This window comes from Daldinia childiae (genome assembly GCF_008694065.1).
Source record: "Daldinia childiae strain JS-1345 chromosome Unknown Scaffold3, whole genome shotgun sequence".
Classification (NCBI taxonomy): Eukaryota; Fungi; Ascomycota; class Sordariomycetes; order Xylariales; family Hypoxylaceae; genus Daldinia; species Daldinia childiae.
Genome location: NW_022984644.1, coordinates 1,855,420 through 1,879,469, shown reverse-complemented (window position 1 = coordinate 1,879,469; position 24,050 = coordinate 1,855,420). Strand labels below are relative to the sequence as shown.

Here is a 24,050-nt window from a genome sequence, read left to right as displayed (position 1 = left end):
AGTATTTGAGCGTTTTTGAGATGGCGTTTTCGATATACGCATTCGGCTGGGTTCTTGATCAATTTGCAACGATCCTGGCACATGGATGGTAAATTACTTTGCCCATTTAACGTCTTTATCTGCTAAAGAAGATAACAGGAACGTATACACGCAAAATCTTTGGTCGTTCTTGGATGTCATGTTCGCGTTGGTCTACTGGATATATTTGATATTAAGAATATACGGCTGGAGAACCGGGCAGCCTGAACCAGGCCAACAAGCCCTTGATGTCCTTGCAATGGGAGCTCCAGTGCTCGTACCTCGGCTAGCGTTCAACTTGTTATCGGATAATTTAGTGTTCCTATCTCTACGATCTATGATGGCGGACTTCACTCTGCTTACGGCCCTGGCAGCCTGGTTCGTATACCCAAGCACACTACACGCTACTACCCGATGAAGTTACGTGAGACTGATGACGACCAGGTGCTTTTGTGGATTCCTGCTCTCTATGGTATGGCTCGCAGAAGGGCGCCACAATATCGTGTAAGTATTTCAATTGCATAAGTTCTTCATAGACTAACTATGCACAGGACAATCAGTAAATGGATGCTGTGGATTTGGTTCGGTTTGGATGGCACTGGTATTTCACGTTCTGTGAGTGAGACTGGAAATGCTTATTTGCTTGCCTCCCTAACATTGTGCCCTACAGGGGGAATTTCACTGGCTTCTAGGACCGACCTTGATGGTCACATTCGCGTTCCTGGGTAACACACTATTCCTAACAATATTGGTCTCGATGCTCTCGAATACTTTTGGTACTATTGTCTCCAATGCTACCGCCGAGATCCAGTTTCGAAAAGCGGTCTTGACGCTCGAGGGTGTGAAAAGCGACGCGATATTCGCCTACCAACCTCCATTTAACATCATTGCCCTATTCGTATTAGTTCCGATGAGATTCTTTGTCAGTCCTCGTTGGTTCCACAAGATTCACGTAGCAACCGTCAGAGCAATCAATCTACCGGTACTACTCCTCATCGCCGGGATCGAGAGGCAACTCCTATGGTCAGATACGGAATTGGTGGAATACCCGACAGAACAGCTACCAAAGAAACGCCGTTCCCGGAGCTGGTTTTGGGAGAAATGGAGGATAACAAGCCATGGGGACATCCAGGCTGTTTTTGATATTCCTCCACCGGATTCAGTTGAACACGACATTGCAGTCGACGATGAGCTAACACATCATATGATCAGAAGACAGTTTGCTCGACAGCAAAGTTCGACGCTAGTAGAGTCGAGTAAAAACCAAGACAACGAGTCGAATCAACCGCCACCACCTAAAACGCCGAGCCGCAGGGATTCTATAGCCCCATATGGGATGCTAACAGACCAGATACGTTCCATCATGAGTGAATCGTCCGAGATCGAGGATCTATCAAGCCGTTTAGGCACATTAGAGAACACCGCCTCGAGGATCGAGGAGATGCTAGCAAGGCTATGTAACGAGAATAGTGGTGGTGGCGATGGTAATGCCGGAAACACCTCGGAGCAGAGGGTCGATGATGGTAACTGGATATAATATCTTAACTTATCTACCCAGGTAGTTATCCGTGGTAGTACGGCTAAACCCTTCTAATTAATAAAAGTGTACCTACATACGAGATAGCTTGAGCAAACGGGGTATAAATCGGAATCGAGAGTTTTAAATAGCATATATCGAATACTGTGTTAGGAGGTTTAACACTTGAACAAATACGAAATATGTGGTCCGAATTAGTTATCGTCCCAAAAGGCACTGTGAACAATACCACCAAAAAATTATACTAATACATCTAGCTCCATTGGTGGTGTAAATTGAACAACGAGAGAATTGGCAGGCACATGGACGTGTGTGTGTAAGTGTTTGTCTAGGTTAAACAAGCACCTGCACTCCGGATCTTAAGTTCAGACGAAGGAAATGTCCCTGCCATATTTTTTTATCGTGAAGTAGGTAGTTGTTCTTTCCTTCTTTACTAGGCAAATAATAACTCTTGAGTAATATTTTAAACCTGATATTAGACAAATAGGTACCATCTATTAGCAATATCAATTACATCTATACCTACCTACCTAGCCTACATATATCTACAAGTGACTCTACTTGCTAAACAATACACACTACGCCGCGAAAAATAGAGACATGTGTAGAACGATCCGTATGTATATTCCCTTGAAATAAGCTGTTATTGCATTTGCCGCTCCCGTCTATACGGTGTGTTTTCGATATATTAACCTATATACTAACATCGCATAGATTTCCGCAGTCGCTGCTGCAGGCACCACTGGCTGCAGATCTGGCAGCCGTGCTATCCAGGCATGGGGTTCAACACGTGCAGCATGTTTGGCGACGGCGTCGCGCGCGAGCCCGCGAGCATTGCTGACGCGACGGGCTTGTGTCCTGCTTGTCGCTTCTCGGGCTGCTACGACAAAAACATGACTCGCATGATCATGGATATTAAGAGTCGCTGGCGCTGGGGGTTCGGCCCGAGTAAATACGATCCGGGATGCGAGTGCGCTGTTATGTGAGGTGCGCGGGTGTGGCTGGAAAAGGAGTTGCGTATCGCATATTAGGCGTAGAGGGATAGGGAGAGGGAGTGCTGCGTTTGCTTTATGGGTATGTATGTTGGATATTATGGCCCTTGTTTACGATGTGGTCGAATGCTATATACTAATCGCCGAATAGCTCTCTGGATTACCACTACCAAGATATTATTATCAACACCAAGTACCGGTTTTACGTTACATCAAACTCGACTCAACTCACGACCGCTAGGCAATAGTAATACTGGCTTAGGCGGAGTGAAGGGTACTTGCGAATAGGCTCCGGCCGTGAAGCCTCTCGTGAAACTAGACACGCAAATAAATGGCTACAGTCATGACCAGGTTTACATCTACTCGTATTAAGCACATAACAAATTATTAGCCATCGTCGAGGTCTATTAAACTAGAATCAATATACATACTCATCGTTGTCTTACCACCATATAAGACAAACATATCACGTGCTTTGAGTTTTTATGATAGGAAAATTTATTAGCTCGACCTAACTCTGTATCTCTTCACCATCATAATCCGGATTTGCTTCAACGACTAACACAGCGTAGATATGCTGCCCACGCCCGATACCTCACACGTGGCGTACGAGAGAGTATACGAGCCGGCGGAAGACTCCTTCCTACTGCTAGACACGCTGTCCTCCGCCTCCGAGACAGCATTCCTCCAGACCCGCTTCGGAGACGGCTATGTCCCGCTGGTAGTCGAGGTAGGCCCCGGGTCGGGCGTAGTCATCGCCTTCGTCAACGCACAAGCGCAAGTCCTCTTCGGATCGCGGAACGTCTTGACAGCAGCCGTCGACGTCAACGGGTACGCGTGCAAAGCGACAAGCGAGACGGCGAAAAAAGCCGCACTAGAAAACGCCGCCGCGACGACGACGACGACGACGACGCACGGGAGCTTTCTCGGCGCGTTCCAGGGGGACCTAGTTGCGCCGGTCAGGGACCAGTCGGTAGACGTCTTGATTTTCAACCCGCCGTACGTGCCGACGCCCCAACTGCCCAAGCAGCCGGGACAGGCGGATTTGCCGCATCTGGGTGCGGAGCCGACGTTTGACGACGACTCGTATATGCTCTCGCTGTCCTACGCGGGCGGTAGAGATGGGATGGAAACGACGGACCGGCTGATTAATAGCTTGCCCCGAGTACTTTCTCGCAGGGGATGTGCGTATATCCTGCTGTGCGCGCAGAACAAGCCGGACGAAGTCAAGCAGCGGATCCTAGGCCTCGGAGAAGCGTGGAAGGTCGCGACAGTGGGGACTAGTGGGAAGCAGGCCGGATGGGAGAAGTTGCAGATCATCAGGATCTGGGCAGAGTAGGTTGTTAGGTAACAGCACGCAGGACGAGGATTTTTTTTTTTTTTGGTTGCCAATGGGACTTTATTTGTTTGGTTCTCGTGAGCTTTCAGCTAGCTCGGCATGAAAGAAAAAATTAAGTAGTGTTTGCAAAGGAGCCATACCAGCTTTGCCATTCTTTCATGGTTGTGTCTGTGTGTGTTGTGTTTTCATTTGCCTACCCCCCAACGCCGTAGAAGTAATGCCCACCAACTTGTCTTCCGTACTCTGTTTCTCGACTTGACTCTCATGACATTTGCCTAAACCTGTAACGTAGCCTCCTCCTCCTCCTCCTCCATCTGTCCTGACCTGTCCTTTCGGAGGCGCAAGTATGCTATAATATAGCATCACCGATACTCCTAAAGCTTTGCTACTAGGGCTCTCCCTCTCACGGTCTACCCCGTCCACGGCCGCGGCCTCGTCCTCGTCCTCTAACACGCCCGCCTGCCCGGATACCTCTATCCGCAGCCTCCTTGCGCGCCTTGTTCTTGGGTTTCACCGAGTCATCGATCAGGAGCGTATCTAAGGGCAGCGAGTCGGGCAGGATGATGTAGCGGATCGTAGAACCGCGGATGTTCATGGTGTCCAAGGAGATGGGGTCTTGGCCGCGGGCGGTCATCTTGACTGTTCGTAAGGCGGTGTTCATCAACGGCGAGACCGACGTGATTGTGCCGTGCACGATTGTTCCTAAATAGTGCCGTCGTTAGCCACGGTATAGCAAGATAACATCATCTCTATCCAATTTCTAATTAAGGGGTTTAGTGTAGCGCGTACCATTTTTCAGCTCGATCGTCACCGTCTCGTTGACGCACTTCATCAAGAACCTGGAAAACCATCACGATTAGCACCGGAGCCGTAGACGTAGCTTTGTGAATACTTGATTTAGCACACAACTATGCGCCGTGTGGGAGTAGGCTAAGCTTACCTAACGAGCTTCATCTTAGCTGATTATTCGTGTTTTGCGAGATAATGGGGTTTGAGGTTTGTATTTCGGATTCTTGGTTGGAAGCTTAAGGTCGGACAGTCGCGTTTAGTGAGCTTTGGTTACAAGGCGAAGTTCTAGGGTAGTGAAAATTAAAGGCCGTCAATTGCAGGTTCCGTACAGTCACGTGACTCACAGCTATTTTCCCGATTAGGTACTTGGGTACATGCAGAAGTACCTTTGTATCTATTACTATTATACTGACATTTTCATTGTAGTTGAAAGCTTCAATCTTGCATTCTGAACAGGGATGGATAAGTTAAATATATTCTATATGTTAGACTATTTCCAGGCAAATATTGACTGATAAGCATATATTGACAAACGGCTAAATCTAATATGAAATATCCCTTCATCTATAAACATGCTAGCAGATTTAGAGGAGAGCAAGATGCTAATCAACGCTGAAGTTCTGAAATTGAAATGCAAAGGTATCGATGCTACTGACCCAACCTCGCTACAAATGCTCGTGCAAATGCCACCTCATACCCAAGCGTATATAATTATATTCGTCTAGGTCATAGGTCATAGTTTATTTGTCCTTCTCGTTCTCATTTTCGGATACCTTTTCCCATTCATCCTCCGTACTAACACTAGATTTTGTTCCGGACGAAAGTTCCGTTCGAAGCTTCAGGTCTCCCGCTTTTTCTATAATTTCCACTTCTTTGCTTCCTGTGGTAGGTTTTCCCTTTGCGATGAAAGCGGATTCTACTTCGGTTTCTTCGCTTTCGTCCGAGGATTGTGCAACTGCTCTTTGTTCGGAACGTGCCTTGTCCCGGGCCTCCTTGGCTTGTGCTACTCTCAACTCGGCTGCGAACCAGTTGATAGCCCACCAAAGCCCCCCGCACAGGAATGAGAGTATAACGAAGTGAATACTATATGTTCCGACTAATAAGAGAAGAAGTACGAGCTGCAAACAAGCGAATGTAGCGTTGGTAGCGACGAGGAGAGTTGGAGTCGTTCCGGGAGTGAAGATTGATTCCCAGAGATCTGTTACGAAGCCTGCCATATTTTCCAACGTATAACGAAACTCGGATTATAGATGCGACAAGTGTTATCGGGCTTGAATCGATATGCGACAGTAAATACAATTTCTTGTGTGGCCTAGATTAATCTAGAGGGTTGTAAAGTTAGCTTCGGAAGGCGGTTAGTTTAAATAGGAGATGGCAATAGACTAGAAGCTCCGATGAGTACTTGGACTGACTTGAGTTAAGGCCAGTGTGCTGTTAGGCAGTCACCGATGTAGTCATAGACAAATGAATAGGACACGGCGCAAGAAGCTGGTCGAGTTAGCTAATCGATTTAGCCACGACACAAAGCGCGCGATGGGGGAAACGGGAAACGGGAAACGGGAAACAGTCAAGCGGGGCAAGAAAGGTAAAGTTCCCTACCTGGGTACCAAATCTATATAATGTCGGAGATAGCTACCTAGTCCAAAGCTTGATCAGCTCCTCACGGAAAAATAAAATAGTTGACGGCAAATATAAGTCGTAGGTAACAACCAAAACAGACTTATGAGCTAAAAACCCAAGAATAAAGAGGCTGGGAAGAACCGGAGAATAATTAGGAGAAAGAAAGCGGATGCTCTGTTGTAAATACCTATAAACGTCGCGGGGAGGTACAATATACATGCAAAAGAGGCGGGGCTTTGGAGGGGCTCAGGTTGGCAGCTTCTAGTCCCTCATGACTTTAACCTCTAGTGTAATTCAAAAGGGCAGCAGGTATGCCTGATCAGTGCGACGTCAATTTTTATAGTTTATATGCTGACTTATATGTATGTACCTACCTAGGTATATTAAACGATTTAAGTTAGTGGTCAAGTAGGCATTTAAATCCAAGAACGAATAACTACCTAATTATAGGTATGAAGATCGTTTTAGGTTAGGGTCTAAGGACTATAAAGAAGCTATGTCATCGAAATATACGTTAAGGAATAGTTGAATTCTCTCCTCTCATATGAACCGTGGTGTAGTTTCGTGCTGTGTCTCGTAAGAAATTAGCTTGGTAACGATGAAGCAATGATGATAAGCCAACTTTGATCCCATCCAATAGAATCTACTACATAATATATACTCCATTTCTATATCATCAATAAGATGCTTCCGGATTTTGAAGCCCATATTGATATCTATATTATACGTTACTACCCAAGATTAGATATCTTATCGATAGGTTGTTACCGTACCTCCGCTGTATTTCTTCGTAGATCCCTTTTGAGTTAGGTGCCAACCTTATGTTTTACGCGCCATGTGCCCCACGCCTATCCTGCCTACCCCATGCGACAAACCAATTAAAATCCACTTAGAGGTTCTTGTGTTAAAGGCGTCAAGTACGGGAAACTTAGATGCAAGCCTCGCCTGAGTTGAAACTAATGAAATACATACCTCTTTCACAATCACTACCCTACGACATACGGTTAGAGCCACCCTCCAGGCTCTTATTTTATACCTTTAAATAAATCACTGCTATCCTTGTTGAATCGCTTACCCACGAAACGGTACATTGGTTATCAAATATTAACTTGCCCACTTAGGTAGTGCATAGCTCTTCCAGCGCTCCAGCGACGATCATATTACTAGTTGCTACTCACTAAGTAGCTGGGAGTTGCGTATAACATCTATTTCGCGCGACGCAATAATACTGTCTTCTAGTTATTTCCATCTAATATCTAAAGCCCCGATATAAATAATTGGCGGTACCCATCTTCGCTGACAGCATGCGATTCGATGCTTCAGGGCGTCTTTAGCTTCAAGCGATATCGTAAGTCAAGGCGAGCATCAACAAAGTATCATGGCTAGCAGCGCGGATTCAAGCCACGCCAGCTTGAAGGACCTTCTAATTTCGCATCCGCAAACGAGACATGAGTCCGGTCAGTATCCGCCGGAATCTTCATCGTCGGATATTCCTATCCGCGACCCGCCTGTGCCGAACCTATCCAAACTTCTTAGAGGCAAAGGCCGAGAATGGGAAGCTATAAAATCCAAGCCTAGGCCGTTACAGCTTCTCGACCTTCCGGTCGACATTTTGAGGCTCATCGTTAAGGAGGCAAGCTGGAGACACCTATGAATAGGTCCTATGTAAGGTCTACTGACATCTGCATGCTAGGTGACCCACACGAACGACTTAACATCGTTAGCTTTAACGAATTCCACACTCTATTATCTCGCTATACCTCATATTTACGCCCGCTTCGATATAGTCTGGCCAGATGATACTGTTCCCCCGTCCGACAGTAAAAACGTCGATGCGCTGACCTATGGGCTCGCAACCTTGTGTCTAGGTAGTAAGTTTGCTCAGCGGGCAAGATGGCTGAGAGGGAGCTCTCTACCTTACTTGGAATCCTCTGGGAGGCTTTCCAACAACCAATATGCAAGATATACTCGTAAATTCTCCCTCGGTAACGGGCCTAAGGACTGGACATCCGAGTATATGGTCACTAAGGAGAGCGGGAAGATGCTAGGAACATTGGTGGCAATAGCTGTCGGCAAGATGATCAACTTGGAAACATTCGTATGGGATATGCCTACAGGGGTTTTATCTGAGGTTTTCATGGCCTTAGCATCCCTCCAAGATCATTATCCAGAGGGCCAATCTAAGTTGGAGAAGGTCTGGGTTCGCTGGCACGATAATTCCGAGATCCAAGATGCTTCATCCTCCGTTTCTAGCCCGATCCAAGGTCCCTTGCCGCCTCTTTCTGTTCCTATTGGAAGTACAGTGACTCCTGTCGGCAATACTCTGCCTAGTGATTTCCATCCGTCTGTAACACAGCCAATTAAGTACTCGGAAAGTCACGTCGAGTATCCAACTTTCAGCATTCTACCACCCCTCAAAAGCTTGACGGTTCTAGACATCGATGAGCTCGCATACTTAGATGAGATATCAGTGCTAATCGAGCGTTCGAGATCTTACCTCCGAGAACTCCGAATCGGGATATCGCAGAAAGCTCGTATGGCAGACTTTGCGCAGGCCTGGGATAGCTACACGTTGCAGCAAATTGATCATGATGCCCGTTGGCCCGGAGAAAGTCAGATCGGAGAAAGGAGACTAGGGGGGGTCCTCGGGGTACTGGTTGGCAGAATATATGATATAAGAAGAAAGCCGATCACAAAAGTTCAGACGAAGGATTCGACTGATCCCACCTCGGAACAGGCGCAATTTGGAGGCGGGTTCGGCTCAAGTTCTAACGGTGGTCTTTCACCGTTCACACACCCGAATATCACAACGCCCAGAGAAATACCGCCCCTGAATCAGCAGCGGCCCGGTGTCTCTACGGTTTCAGGTCAGGGCAGCAATGAATCATTTACGGAAAGAAAGCGTCTTGACGGAAAGCTCCAATTAGAGACGTTGGAACTCGAACGGGTACCGCTATCAATACAGGTTTGCACAAAAGCTTTTGACTGGAGCGTCTTGACAAGTCTTACGATTCTCGATTGCATGTTTGTTGAACACCTCTGGAGGACCCTAAAAAGACAATTTCACCCTACACCCCCGGTCCATGGTTCACCCCCTGGAACACCAACTCAGTATCACTTGGCATTGAAGCACATACATACCAATATTCCTTCCAATACCTTGGTTAGTTTTATTAAGGAAACTCTCGCACCTAATAGCCTAGAGGTACTTTTCTTGCAGGACCGACGGCGGGCGCCTCATCCAGCCGTGAAGCTTGACCAAGTTTTCAAGGGCGCGATAAAGCGTCATCGGTTAAGCCTCAAGAAGCTCCTTCTCGATAGTTCGGACGAGTCGGGAGAGGGCCGTCGGTGGGAAAGTTGGGTGCTTAGTAGCGAAATGATTTCTTACATTACCAGCGGGCGAATGCCAAATCTTAGAGAACTTGCTGTGGCAATTGATTATAAGGACTGGGTAAGCACACATTCCAGCCTAAATTAACCGCAATAGCAACGATGGCGAACACTAACCGGTGCTACACCTATAGCATCCATTCCTCCAACGGCTTCCAAACGTTTCACAGCTTCGCTCTCTGCACTTGACTCATATATTAGGGTATATATCTGGCAATTTCGATCCTAAAGAGCTTGCTCTCCAGCTAGTTGACATTATCACGCTGCGAACAGAAATTCAGCTTTGCTACGTAGGTATAGGCAGTAAATGCTTCGAGATACTAGAGACTCGGTCAGGCGACGGTACCAATGGCAGTTCTGATGTCGGTCTGGGTGGGAATCACAATGAAGACGTGCCTATCGTGATCGATATGGACGAGGGCAATGATGACGACGGCAGTGAGGCTGACGAAGAGACGGAAGAGGACGACGATGATGATGAAGATGATGACGAGAATGAGGACAACGTCAATGCGGGAGCGGCGGACGCTGGGGATGACATGACTGATGTGTCTGATGATGCTGAGTCTGAGACGGACTCGTTACAAGAAGACGATACAGTAGGGTCAGCAGCACGGCTTCGGTTACGTGAGATATTGTTCTATGATGACAAAGTCGCTATATTCAAGGCAAGGCACGGCAGGCTATGAAGTATGACTCGGGCCCCCAATGGCTTGGAGCTCGTTAAGTTGTATTTAAAATTTCGAGAGCAGACCGTGGTACAAGGCTCTTCTTACTTGGGACACGAGCACATGAATTTCAAAAGCGCTTAGCAAACGTAAGACTTAGGACTCAGCTCCCGTGTCTACATAAGGTACTAAAAGCGGAAAAAAGAAATATTAACTATGAAAAAGAAAAGAAAAGAAAATTGTGTTCGATTCTTCGCACTTTGTCTTCCGTCTTTTTCCAAATACAATACAAATGCAAGGGGGGAACTTTCCAGCTCGAAGATAACGTTGAAGAAAAAAAAACGCCACTGCTGAGCTGTATCGTCCCGCTAAATCAAGCCAGGGTTGAGGGAACGAATCATGGCTCGGGATCGGTACAATCCCGCCAAGTTTATGCTAGACTGACCCAGGACGGTGCAGGACGGTGCCTATGAAGGCCTAATGCAGGAACCTAGCAGCCCTGGACTCACTGGGAGGGGGCCCGGCTACGTATGTAGGTGTAGGTAGAGATTTTGAGTCACAGTAGTCACAATTAGATGCCGGGATCTTCTCGCACTATTCCAACTATTACATACATATACATGCATAGTATTACATATATACCTATAGTTATACGTAGGTATTCTAAAGTTTCGTCGTTTCTCCTTCACCTTCACCGTACCCAGCAATATCTATCATTGTTGTACAGGGGGTTGCCTTACCGCCATCTCACCTTGAGAAGAAATCCTTTCAGCCCCTTGAGCTGGGTTGTTCAGCGGGACCCATTCACAGCGAAACATTTGGGGGATAGAAATTTTTTTTTTCTTTTAGTTCCATGTTGTTGTCCGTAAGAAAGTAGAAAAGTATGAAATTTTAGTACATTCAGTACATTGTATATGTGTGTCTCATTCTCACCGATAGTTGGTGCGGTTTTTTCCTTTGTCCTAGATTCGGAAAGGCTTGTTGCAGAAAAGGAAATGCACCAAACATCGACCTCTCCGCCATTTCGTTGAGTACGAGCTCCGGCCGTTCTTGGTGCCTTATTAACTAACCGCCATTTCCAAGTAGAAAAATTCCTCGGGAACGCCTACGAGGTTTTGTATTTTCTTTCTTTCGAAATCTCGTCTAGAATTCACTCCGTAACGGCGTTTTGTTCATTTTCAAGGCTCTTCGAACTGGCGGACTTTGGAAATTATTATACCCATTCTCGTCTTACACCACTAACACCACTATTATTACTACTACTACTACCACCACCACCACTACTACCACTAGCAGTTCAGTCCACCAGTCTTGGTTAACTTCTTATTTTTCTCTACCTCAACTTTTTATTTTTTATATTTTTATATCTACAATCTACAACCTCATACCGTTCCCTATGGATACCTTGCCAGTTGAGCTTATGAGACTCGTCTTCTCTCATTGCGAACCCGAGTCAGTTAGGAATCTGAGAGAGGTCACTCGCATGTTAGCAGATGTAGGCTATGAATTCTTGCTATCTTCCAGGTTCACCGCTGTCGGTTGGAGAAATGATATCGACCGATTACACTCCATCGCGCTGCACGACCGATTGAGAGGCAGCATCACATCAATTTGCATATTTCTCGGCGAGTTATCTTATTACGACGCATGGAGCACTTCATGGTAAGAGGCTTTTTTTTCTTCTCTTCATTTAATATTTCACAAATTCTCAAATCATCATATCTTGGATCGCCAAGACTGCATTTTCTGCACACAAGTATTTATCATAATGCTGTCTACGCGAATACGACAGCCACGTATACTATATGTATATACTATATGCATACTATATGCATACTATAGGCCGATATTTGGCCCAATTCTTCTCAATTTATGCAATTGGACTTGCTTACATGGTGTCTTAGGTTTCAACATTTCGTCACGCCTCCAGATCACCGTAATGAGTTAATGGGAGCGGCTAGGCAGGAATTCGATAGGATCGAAAGGGGGCGCAAGGCAGTTGGTCCATTGCATCTGAGGGCTGACGATCTTCGAGAAGCATGTTCTTCTCTTCCGAATCTTAAGGAATTTGAGATTACTTTCACCCAATGTCCTCTTGAAAATGACCTTCTGAAGGAGGTCTTTGACTACCCGAGCTGCAGGAAGCTGGATCGACCCCAGACGTATAGCAACTTAGATGCTATCATCTCCTCACTCCATGGAGTCCCTCTAACCTCTTTCAAGGTGGATCGACTTCCACTCGAATTGTTCCGTTCAAAGGACCATCGCACCCACTGGTTTATGCACGCCCAGTCGTTTAGTAGTCTGGAGACCCTCAACCTAACTCTCGACCCGTCGGGACTGCAAGGTCCTAGTTCAGCTTTCAAGGCCGTCAACGGACTCGGTCGCATCCTACAGCTCGCGACGAATCTGCGAAAGCTGAAACTCGCATTTCACCCCTATTCTAGCGAGAATTCCAAGTTCGCCCTGTCGTTCCGTGAATTGTTCTACGACTTCACGTACAAGCAGCTCACGGATTTGACGCTCGAGGGTGTCTCGTGTGAGGAGGAGGACCTTAAGTACTTCCTCGCGCGGCATGGCGCCACCCTTCGCCGGCTACGTCTCGGCGGTCGCGGACTCGCCAAGCCCTTCGAGGTGTCGCTGGGAGGCATCCATATGTACGAGGGCAACTTCAAGTCGCTATTCACGGGGCTCCGCGCCAAGATCCCCAAGCTAGAACGCCTCCATCTCGAGGGCATCTTCGAGTGCGAGCACCACGACCTGCCCTCGCACGAAGCCTACAACTTCTACCCCCTGACGAACGAGGACTGGGAGGAGGTGCCCCGCCCCAAATGGGTGCGCAGCTCGCGGAAGACTATCAGCTGCTTCCCGTTCGAGCAGTATGTCCTCTTCGGAGGCCCATATCCCGGGACTGCCTTGGCCCAGCAGACTTACTAGTCGGAGAGGCTATTTCGGCTACGGCTTATAGATCACGGGCCGCGTTTGTCATCGTTACGAGCAACGTTCCTCGATTTCAACTTGTATCACCACGGACTCTTGCATAACCAGGAGTGGTCATGTGGCGGCGACGGCGGGTTATAGGGGCGTCGAGGGAGCATAGCTTGTATTCCTGCGATTATTCATTATTATTATTACTATTTTTTTTGGGAGATTTTACCATATCGTATCATACCCATACTACGACTTTCACTTCTCGGGCAACAAGGACGGGTCACTATTTATTTATTGCATGCGGAACGACATTTTCTCATTATTTTTTCTCTCTCTTCTTATTCTAATATTTTTATCATCTCGTTCTGACGGAAGGGGTGGGGAACACATATAGAGGGCTCGCACCAGTCTTACTCACCGCCAGGTGCAAATATCAATCATCACATTTCGGCGTTTATACACCTTGTCCAAATTGCTTGCTTCTTCGGGGGAGGGAGGGAAGCGGGGGGTTTATTTCACGAATAATGTTATGCTGCTATCATCTTGGTTAAACGGGCGGGGATTGGTATACGAGAGTGGTGTATGGTTTTCTTTTTTGGTATTTTGGAGGGGGAGGGATATACGGGGACGATAAGAGTTTCGACGAAGAAAGAGTATGCAGATTGTACCGTATTGATAGACTGTTGAATGAAGATCCCAGATTAGACTGCTTAACTAAACTACCTACGCTGGTACTTGCCTTGACTTGCTATTAATTGGAATACTTGTGGGTTGTATATCTCCTTGGTATCTTTCTGTCCTTCATATTAACTGGTATCGTCAAACTGCAGTCAATAGGAAAGATAGTCACGAATAGCTTCTATGCTTCTCTAACTTAGGTACCAATGCCTTTCCTCTCGGTAGTTATCAGAGATTCTGTAACTGGAATTCTATTGGACAATCCCTTATGTCTCCCCCTTCTGCCCCTCTCGGCTACTCCGTTGTGTTCTAGCTACTAATCTAACTAGTCACCAAGCCTTGGTAATATCACCATCAAGCGGTGAGCAGCTACGCTGAGTAACAACTATGCGGATAGCTTTGAGATTGACATTGGTCTTTGGGGGGCTTTTTTAAGACGATACTTTCATCTAATATTCGAATTCCCGGTTAACTAGCTGTAGTTATGCAAATTAGTTGTCGATTGTATTCTTAATGGTCCTATTCACTCTATAAATATCCTGAAGGTAACTTGTTACTATATTCAAGTTGGAACTTAATAATTAAGCAACTCTTTACTTTTAATCCCTAATTACATATAGTTAATAGGTATCACTACTTGCGTCATACCTACTTCATCCAAGTTTAGTCGGCCTGTTCTATAGAAGGCCGGATATAGGGGTTATTCAGGGGTTAAATATGTAGAGAAGTAGCGGAGTCAACGGTTGTCATGGATATGAGGGCTCGTGGAGTTTATTAATTTACATTGGACATAGCCAAACCCCGGGAAATCAACGGTAATGCCGCGCGTACTACCGGCCTTCCTTGGCCGTGCATGGCACTCGGGGTCCCGCTTAGTCAGGTCTTTCGTTCCGTAAACGCCGGTGTTAATGTTTTTAGGGTCTAGAAGTTCGATAGCCTTGACAAGTTTAACCCCCAAAAACACTAACATTAGAATATAACTAAGTTAGGCGTGCAGCAGGGTGGGTAATGCAATACTACTAGGAGTGGGCTAGCTCGCGAGCGCTACGCTTACTACAGCGTATTTTTGGAGGCTGCGGTGTAAGTTAGGTAGTCGGATATTTATTTTTTGAACGCTTTGGTCGGCGATGGTACATAGAGTAGTGCTGCACGAAGTTCTTTCGGTGAAGCAGGGCGCAACGTGATACAGCCACCTGTGTTCAGATCGGAGGTTTAGCTCGAACTAACTAACAAGTAACTAACTAATAAATAAATACAGGGGAACATTTCTTAGCCCGTTTGGAAGAAGAAGAAAAAAAATATTTTTCATTCTTCTTTTTCTTCTTCTCTCAGGTCTCGCCTCGCACCAATTTGGCGTCCGTTGAGTATAGACCGGGGTAGCCTTGTTTCAATTCGGAAAGAAGTTTTCCAACGGCTTGGGAAATCTGTAATGTATGTAGGCAAGATATGTGGACCAAATAGATTTATGTACTTCGTACATCCATGCTACCGTTAGGTACATAATTACTTGCGTATGTGCTTATGGATATACAGTAGCCGTACGGTATTTTGTACGTGCATACGAACTCGAACCTCGTATCACTCGAGTACATAGCAATGGCACGGGCTCCAATGGGGTACCTCGTAACAGGTGATGGAGGGCACATGATTGATCGTCATCGTAACAATATAGAAAGCTGCAGTCAGATGAGAATAACTCTTTTGAGTATATTTAACTTCAGCCTACTACCATAGTATGCAGTAGTAGAATATGTAGGTAGATTGATATCCGCGAATAAATTGCATTGGCGCAGCAAAGCTGCACGGGGGAGGTCCTGGGAATTTTAGCATATTAAAATATATTGAAAGGATCTCTGTTCCGCTAACCCCAGAACGTACATTTTACTTCGTATCATATGTATGTACCTAATGTATATACGTACATGCAGTTACAATAACTAACCTATGTATTTATCAAAATATTTAAACTATCTTCTCGAAGGATCAATATTGATAAGTTGCCGCGAGATCATCGCCGCTACTCGCCATCGCCCGTTTACGAGCCCATTGTCACCTCATAACTGGATTTGTCAACGTACCTAAAGGTTGGTTTCCACTACCACCACTACGTACTAGGGGTGAAAGAGAGATCAGTTCATGTCGTGCTCATGATCGGTGCAAGCTGCAATGCTGCAAGCGCCCATGTGTCAGTGGATTTTGGGCGGGCTTGGCGGTGTCATTTTTATGCCAACGCCGCGGATGCACATGGTATCTATCTCCACAGACGTTTGAGGCGGTAGGGCAGTCCGACATTTGACGAGCCAGCAAAGCCTACATGGTGATGATGATACTGGTGTAAGTGAAAGGACATGGTCATCGAAAACATTTCTACTGTACACAACATACATACCTCTTATTTAGATCCACACATGTACGGAGACGTAAAAGTGCATGATTGGACTCAACCTATATAGAACGAGGAAGACAGTTGAGAAAAACAAAGCAACGAAGGACTTAATGGTGTGGAGAGTAGCCTTTTTGGCCTTTTTCCAGGCTTTTCCAGGGTTTCCTTGTCGATCGACTCGAATTCCCGAGTCCCAACGATGAGAAGATCGGCTAGAAATTATCGGATAAGGTAAGGCGATCCTTAATTACATGTAATTTTTTTCTTTCTTTCGCTTGTAATGAGTTAAGAGATCGCATAACTAGTACTTAATTCAAAGCTTTAACTAAAATAAATCGGTATACATTAGGTAGATATGTAATACATTAAGTACGTACGGAGGCGTTTTTACTTGTTTCATTTAATATGTCTTCCGAGATCCTTGAACCGTGTAAAGTGGAATCCGATACATACTGTATTCTATTTTAACCACATGTAACGCTGTATCATAGAGTTTCTGCAGCCACGTTTGTTCATATATATTAGACTTAAGTTCCAAGGTTCTTAACCGGGTTATGTATCTGGTATTAGTATCTGTTAAACTTTACGTTTTGGCTTTTGGTCTAAGGTCTAAGTTGAGATCGTTTAAGAGCATCTGATATTCTGCACATTCCATATTCCGTACATACCTAACAACGCTTACCAAGACACGGTATATAATACATATCATAACGCCGTAATGATTCATTTCTCCCGCTTGGACTCTAGATTTAATGCGCTTGGAAATAACTGTTATATATACCTATATATGTGCGTACCTCTTAAATGAAAGGCCAGTCCCGTTTTTACTTGGTACCGAGGTAGCGGTATGTCCACAATATATGTGCGGTAGGCAGGTAGGTACCTGAAATAATTTGTAGTTTTGTTCCTGAATTCATTAAAACCGAACCGGTAGTGCGGCAACCCTCCGTTTATTACTCCCCGCCATTGCAAACTATCCTAATATGGTAAAGTCTCTTTCTTACCCCTGGCCGTTTGGTGCTGCCGGGCGTGCCTGCGCTTCCCTGTCTAGCCTGTCTTGTTCTTGTCCTACCCTGCACAAATTGCGCCTACCTGACCCTAGGTCACCTTACCTTGATCTTTAGCTCCACTAAACATGCATTTACGCATGCATCCTAAGCCGGCTTGAAGGTCGACTGCCCAGTCAAAACGTCACTTTTGTCTGCAGCCAACTTCACTCTAGCCCATCCCGCCAGCCCGCCTATCGTATGTATCTAACAGAGAAAAGGAACCAGAACCATTACCATTACCATTACCAACCTTTGCATGAGTTGTCGTCAGTTCTTCCTAGTCCCCCCTTCGTTAAGCGTTCCGACTCAAACCTCTGGATACCATATCCTCTCCCTCTTCAATGCCGCTGGTTTAGCGCCTATCTGATGAGCAAATCCGACTTCCCCGTCCTTGATCTTGACGACCTGCTGTAGTTTTGTTTTCGACGAAAGGTTGCCTTTTCCTCCGAAGGGCGCAAACTCGTCTTTCCTTCGGAAGGTGACGATCCGTGTTTGTTAGTTGCAGTTAGCCATTAATGATGCAGCGAGTTTCCGCCCTCCTCCCGTGGGATCGCAATAGATCGAGCACACCGGTCATTGGTAATAGCAATGGCCATAACAAGACCATTACTCGAAAAAATAGCGTCGACCTCGTCCGCGGCTGGGCCGACAAGATCCCTTCACCTGTAAGCCGCCTTAGCACGTCGAGGCTAAGTAGGGATATTTTCCTACCCGCGACTTTAGACAAGGAATGCGACAAGGCTGCCCGCATTCTTAAATCCTTCTGTAGTATGTTCTCACTGTTCGTATCCGCAAGTAAGGGATATCCTGTAACTGACGCCTATCAACAGGCGATGGCTTCTCAACCCCAGACGACCGACCGGGGACTCCGTCAACTTACTCGAGTACACAATCGTCACATAAGTTTCTAAAGAAGATCCCTCCAAGAATATTACAAAATGCTGTAGGGCTTGCGGTTTTTACTTCGATGCGATCTGGAATATGGAGTTCCGGATCCGGGTCGGGCGGCAGCGGCATTCTGATCGCCCGCAAAACGGATGGAACATGGTCTCCGCCGTCTGGGTTAATGCTTCAGACAGCTAGCTTGCGATTTGTTTTTGGCGTTGATATTTATGATTGCGTTCTCGTTATTAACAATTTTACGGTCCTCGAGGCATTTGCAAAGCCACGGTTAACTCTTGGTACCGATGTCAGTCTAACCACTGGCCCTCTGGTGGCTGTGGGTCTCCTTGAAAACGATGTCACATGGGCCGATCTGAGTGATAGGGCAATTGCGTACGTAAAAGCGAAAGGACAAAGTGCAGAGGTCAAGTTGGACGGAATAGTCGTAACCGAGCGGGCTGATGAGAATGAGAGATTCTATGGAATGAAAATCAGTGTCGCGAAAATTTTGGCGGGGGATATCAACCAAAGTCTACCCCAAACGCGACCTCTTACCGAAGTGCTCAAGGCTGCCGAAGGAAGAACGGACTATGACACAACCCTTGTTGACCTGCTTTCCTCTGCACCCGGAGATGCAACCATCGAATCTCCGAGTTCGGGAGCCCCGTCGACAACATTTGGAGCTCCTGATTTCGAGGATCCGGATCCTTTTGGTGTCATGGCTCTCGAGATGGCTGGTATGGGTATCCGTGAAGCCGGCACACGACTAAGGCCCGATAGCAGCCAATTTGAATATAACCCTAGTCCGACGAGCCCTTTCTTTCCCAAAGCTGGTCGCCAAAGTATGGATACCTATCTGTCACGGAGCAATAGGGGAAGCTATATGTCCAGTAGAACGATGGCTACTGAACGAAGCCAGATGACCGATGCCGGCACACAAACCTGTAACTTCCCAACGCCTCAGACAACCCCAAGCTCAAGTCAAAGCCAAAGCGAAGATGGGAACCAACCACAGACAACTGAAGACGTCATGCTGGCGAAGGAGCCTGTTGAGGTTGACTATACTAAAATTGATATCAGTGCTCTGAGGAGCTTATCAAATTTCCCAGATCTGGACGATGAGCTAACAACGACGATTATTAAGGAGGAAGATGAGCATGATTTAGAAGTTGAAGTTATTAAAGACACGAAGAGTACGGGTACGGGTACGCACACCGAAAACATTGGTAGTAATGTGGCCGATGAGGTATTAGGTGAGGGTAATGATAACAATGGCGACAAAGAAGAGGAAGTTGAAGAGGAAGCTGAAGAGGAAGAGGAGGACGAATCTGACGTGGAAGAAGACGCCATTGTTTTCGAAGTTGCTACAGCCCAGGCGCCCGCTCGAGTAGCGATGGTAGCTTCTCGAGTTAACATTCCTGCAAGAGTGCCACCCCCGCTTCCGCTCAGAAGTCCTGCCCGTACATCTCGCACGAGAAGCCAGATGGGAGATGTCAATGGTTTAATGGGCAGCCCACTTAGACAGGAATTTGAACTTGAAGGCGAAGTTGACGAAGCGACTACACCGAGGGCCAAAGAAGACCCTACCAAGCATGCAGCAGTAATGGACGAGATACCGATAGCGAATGAGGCTAGCGATTCACACGAGGTTAAAGAGAATGCTGAGCACGCGGCCACTCCTACTCAAGAATCTGGGAGCATTAACGGCCGCTCTTCTAAAGTAGGAAATAGATCTTCTTATGGAGAGAAGATCATGACCGGGACATCAACAGGCACAGAGGAGCAGACTGGCTTTAAGGCTACTCCTGACGTCTCTGTCACTGTTGCGTAAGCGTGGTGTAATGTTCACATTTTTCTTCAGTCACAACCATGGGAATTTTTGGAGTTATTGGGAAAGCATAGGAACGATTACAGGAAGGATGAGATACCACTATGATCAAGGAATGATCGGGTTATAGGTATGAGGCTATCTTGCACGATACTCAATGCGCTGCGATCAACATTAGACAAGTCTCTCGAGGGCGAGGTGGGCTACTCGAGCTGAATAATACCCTTGATATGTACTTTTATTGTTTAACATATTGTACCAATCTGCAATCATCAAGCAAACTGGGAAGAGGAATGGCATGCGTATGTGTACGAGTCGAAGGAATAGGTTCTATGGGAATTACTATGGACAGGAATAGTGAATTATCCAGGCATATATGCTAGGGAGTAACTTAACAGGCAGCTATTTTAGAAGCTAGCAGTGATAGGACATATGTAAGCTCTTGAAAGTTTACTCCACAATGCATCCCTATGGTAGCCCTAGCGACGACGACAGTGACTTGCCTGCTGTAGTGAATGCGTAGATGTGCTTGTAACCTATCGCTATTTGTAACTCGTATCTTTTTCTATTGCATAGCAACGACATATTGACGATTTCGTATTTCGTATTTTCTTCAAACTTTAACTAAACACCATCAATATTGGATTTATGATTTTGATATAGAAATAAATTATCGTTGAATTCAATTCCAATGCAGCGAAGAAAACGTTCACGAAAGGGCAGAGGTAGAAGCCGAGGTCGTAATCGATCCTTAGGCCAAAGCCAAGTCGCACTAGCCACAGCCTCGGGTCCTGCCGATGCCAACCGATTACAGTGAGTTTCCACTTCCAATGTTACCTTATTATGTTAGGCATGTAGCATGGATTAATGTTTCTTCCAGGTCCCAGCCACAGGTTAGACTTCCTCAGCCTCAGTCTCAGAATGGAAGTCGAACTAGACGCGTTGGTACGCGCGAGCTTGGAGCAATTCTTGAACCATTCTTAGATCATCCTACTCCGGTAGTCGACGAGGGTTTTAGCCTCAATAACGGTCAATTTAATAACCGTCTCTCCATATCCAATCGATATTTACATTCAAAAACATCCCGAGATACTAGAGCATCGCATCGAACCTTCCTACGCCAGCAAGAAACTCCTACCAACAAGGCTTCTCGTAAGCTCTTCAATATGGCGAGCCAGCAGGGTAAGTGGCGCGAGGACCAAATCCTCGTCGTCTGTCCCGGTAGTCAGACTACTATGGCTCAGCTCGGTTGCAATGAGCTTACCCCGCCTGCTCATCGCATTCCCACGCGAATGTTTAAGGATCCCGAGTCTAACGAATATACTCCCTACCGCATTTACAAGCGCAAAAAGGCTAGCACATCGGGAAGCGCAGGCAGTGAGAAAGCTGAGGATCAATGGGAATATGTCGAAGATCGCGATAGCAATGAGGATGCAATCTACCCTTTGGAAGGTGGTCGCATTGTTAACATGACGGCCTTCTTAGCATTTCTCGACCACGTACATGGTCTTCTCACTACCACATATCACAACACCCCGATCATGATGATGGCATCACCACAGTGGACCCGACCTGATCTTGAAACTATCGCGCGCTACGTATTTGAGAAGACTAAGACTCCTGCTCTATCCCTACTGCACAGCGCGGTTGCGGCGCAATATGGCCTAAAGTGGCCGACTATGACGGTTGTTGACATTGGCTACGAGAAAGTCGATGTTACCTGCATCCACGAGTATCTCATCGTCAGCGAGAAGGGCTTAGGCTATCCTAACCCGGTACGAGAGATATCAGGTGGAGAGGTCTTTACACAGAAGTTGTTGTCACTTCTAAAAGATAAGGGGTTTAACTACGAAATGGCCGAGCAACTCAAGAAGAGTCCTCTGTGCGAAGTCCTCCCCTACGCCACCGACCTGGATGAACTCATGGAGCTTCCTACGGACGATATTTCTCCGACAACAGGCCAGATTCCCGGCGGTGCCTCGTTTAGTGTAGAAGCCCCGAAGCCCGCAGAACCACCGAAACCTGTAACGGCATTTGGGGGTGAGACTGAGAACGGAATCGTCGAGGGTAAGGAGATCGATGAAGGAGTTCTAGACGTGGCGAATATCGTTACTAGCGGTAACACGCGAGAATTCCTTGCTAAAAAGGAGAAGGAGAAGGCTGAAAAGGCGAAGTCGAAGAAGCTGGCTAAAGCCCAAGAAGCTGAGCCTGCCGCGGCGAAGCCAGTTCGCCTATCCAACTCCAGGCGAAAAACCAACATGTTCCATTATGAGGAATTGGTGCACGAGGACGTGAAAGTTCCTATCTCGACCGGTGCCCCTAAACCAGAAGCTGCTATTGCCGCAAATGGTGATGCGCCCGCGGCTGATGTGTCCATGGCTGATGCTACGCCTAGCAATCAAGAGACGAAACCCGAGGCTAAGCCCGAGGGTACTAGCGATCCCAATGTCGAGGTGGTAGAGTCTGTGGCTAACGCTACTAACACGGAGCGAAGAACGAAGCGAGTACGACGAGATATTGAGGTTGGTCTGGAGCGATTCCTTTTCGCAGACCGTCACGAGATTAACCGAATCACCGATACTATCTATCGCGCAATTCAGAGCATTGATGAACCCTATAAGCGACCCGGTTGCTGGGACAACCTTGTCTTTGTCGGCAATGGCAGTCGCCTACGAGGTCTTAAGGAGAATATCCTTCAGACGCTTACTGCTCGTCACTTGATATCACCTAGCACTGCGACCATATTCACCTCGGAGTTGCCCTCCAACATGGCAACACCAAGTGGAACCGGCTCTCAGACACCCACTGGCTCTTTCACAGGCCAACTTCCCACTACCAGCTCGGTAAACCCTCTCCTGCAAGCCGCTACTACGGCTTCATTGGGTGTGCCCGGCACGGTACAGGCTCCTGGTTCCACTTCCGGCGACATTGGTTACGGCCACCACTCTCACGCCCAGACGCCTACAAGTATTAAGGTGGCCCCGTTACCTGCCTACTTAGCCGAGTGGACTAAGAACGGCTTCGAGGAGGCCATGTTCCTCGGTTCTCTTATCGCCGCCCGTCTGGCGTATTGTATCCATAATTTGGACGCCCAGACATTAGAGGCGCAGCGCACAATGAGTCTTAATCGTGTTGATTACAAGTAAGTTCTTTTTTCTTTTTTTTCTTCTCTCTTCTTCCTATCTGCTATGTATGTATATATGTAAAAGTATCAAGACTAACGATATAACAGCGAACATGGTCCCAAACTCATCCACGTACACTCGATGCTCGGTAACGATACCTCATGAATAAATAAGCATTGCGTAGCCGTTGTGTTACGTTGCTATGCTACTTAATTGACAATATAACTACCTACCTATTCTTCCTCTTCTGCTTGTCCTCTTTGGTCATTATATCTCATGGGTTTCCTTTGCGGAGTTTCAGGGTCACGAAAGACAAAAAGTTTCCTACGGGCGGGGCGGTGCGGTTTGCACTTTTAGTTTAGGGGCTTACTTAGGGCGCCTGAGGCGGGTTGTTTATGCACCCCAGCGTGGTGGTTGATATGTATTATCTATCGCCCTTTTTCTTTTTTTGGTGGGAGAGTCCGGATCCCGATGTAGAGGCTTTATTGTCTTTGTTATTGTCACGGTTTTCGAGAGGGATACCCGGAAATAGGCCGCAAGCCGGGGCTGGTTTGCTTCGGCGGCTAGTTTCCTTGACATTTTGTGGTTTGGGGTTTTACTAGCTTGGCGAATATTACAGTTAGTTACGTCGTGCTGTAGATACCTAGCTAGCTCTAGCGATAGTTACGGGGGGAGACGTCTAGTGACTATACCATAACTGTGAATAAAACACAAGATCTTGTCAAGGTAGACTTAATTCATAGGTACTCAATAGTTTTCACGAGAGTAAATTGGCTTGCGATGATGCTACATACGAAAGACTAGGTATCTCCTCCAACCCA

At 46.6% G+C, this 24,050-nt stretch overlaps 6 protein-coding genes across 6 annotated transcripts; 4 read left to right on the top strand and 2 right to left on the bottom strand.

Moving 5' to 3' along the window:
• Nucleotides 1-355: 355 nt before the first annotated feature.
• On the top strand, nt 356-2,541 carry GL218_03241 (putative nonselective cation channel protein; the record flags this gene model as incomplete). Its single annotated transcript, XM_033579791.1, has 5 exons — nt 356-396; nt 463-522; nt 570-633; nt 689-1,541; nt 2,270-2,541. The coding sequence occupies 5 exons, from the start codon at nt 356-358 to the stop codon at nt 2,539-2,541; spliced, it is 1,290 nt and encodes a 429-aa protein (XP_033436666.1).
• Nucleotides 2,542-3,121: 580 nt separating this feature from the next.
• GL218_03240 (eRF1 methyltransferase catalytic subunit MTQ2) lies at nt 3,122-3,886 on the top strand (the record flags this gene model as incomplete). Its single annotated transcript, XM_033579790.1, has 1 exon — nt 3,122-3,886. The coding sequence occupies one exon, from the start codon at nt 3,122-3,124 to the stop codon at nt 3,884-3,886; it is 765 nt and encodes a 254-aa protein (XP_033436667.1).
• A 403-nt stretch (nt 3,887-4,289) lies between these two features.
• Nucleotides 4,290-4,840, bottom strand: GL218_03239 (Small nuclear ribonucleoprotein Sm D1; the record flags this gene model as incomplete). Its single annotated transcript, XM_033579789.1, has 3 exons — nt 4,290-4,588; nt 4,676-4,725; nt 4,827-4,840. 3 exons carry the CDS (start codon nt 4,838-4,840, stop codon nt 4,290-4,292), a joined length of 363 nt encoding a protein of 120 aa, XP_033437302.1.
• Nucleotides 4,841-5,415: 575 nt separating this feature from the next.
• On the bottom strand, nt 5,416-5,892 carry GL218_03238 (V-type ATPase assembly factor PKR1; the record flags this gene model as incomplete). The annotated part of the gene is made up of 1 exon (XM_033579788.1): nt 5,416-5,892. The coding sequence occupies one exon, from the start codon at nt 5,890-5,892 to the stop codon at nt 5,416-5,418; it is 477 nt and encodes a 158-aa protein (XP_033437301.1).
• Nucleotides 5,893-11,749: 5,857 nt separating this feature from the next.
• On the top strand, nt 11,750-13,290 carry GL218_03237 (uncharacterized protein; the record flags this gene model as incomplete). The annotated part of the gene is made up of 2 exons (XM_033579787.1): nt 11,750-12,015; nt 12,258-13,290. 2 exons carry the CDS (start codon nt 11,750-11,752, stop codon nt 13,288-13,290), a joined length of 1,299 nt encoding a protein of 432 aa, XP_033437298.1.
• A 4,622-nt stretch (nt 13,291-17,912) lies between these two features.
• On the top strand, nt 17,913-23,394 carry GL218_03236 (SH3 domain-containing YSC84-like protein 1; the record flags this gene model as incomplete). The annotated part of the gene is made up of 4 exons (XM_033579786.1): nt 17,913-18,162; nt 18,225-20,103; nt 21,201-23,246; nt 23,337-23,394. 4 exons carry the CDS (start codon nt 17,913-17,915, stop codon nt 23,392-23,394), a joined length of 4,233 nt encoding a protein of 1,410 aa, XP_033437297.1.
• Between the last annotated feature and the right edge of the window lie 656 nt (nt 23,395-24,050).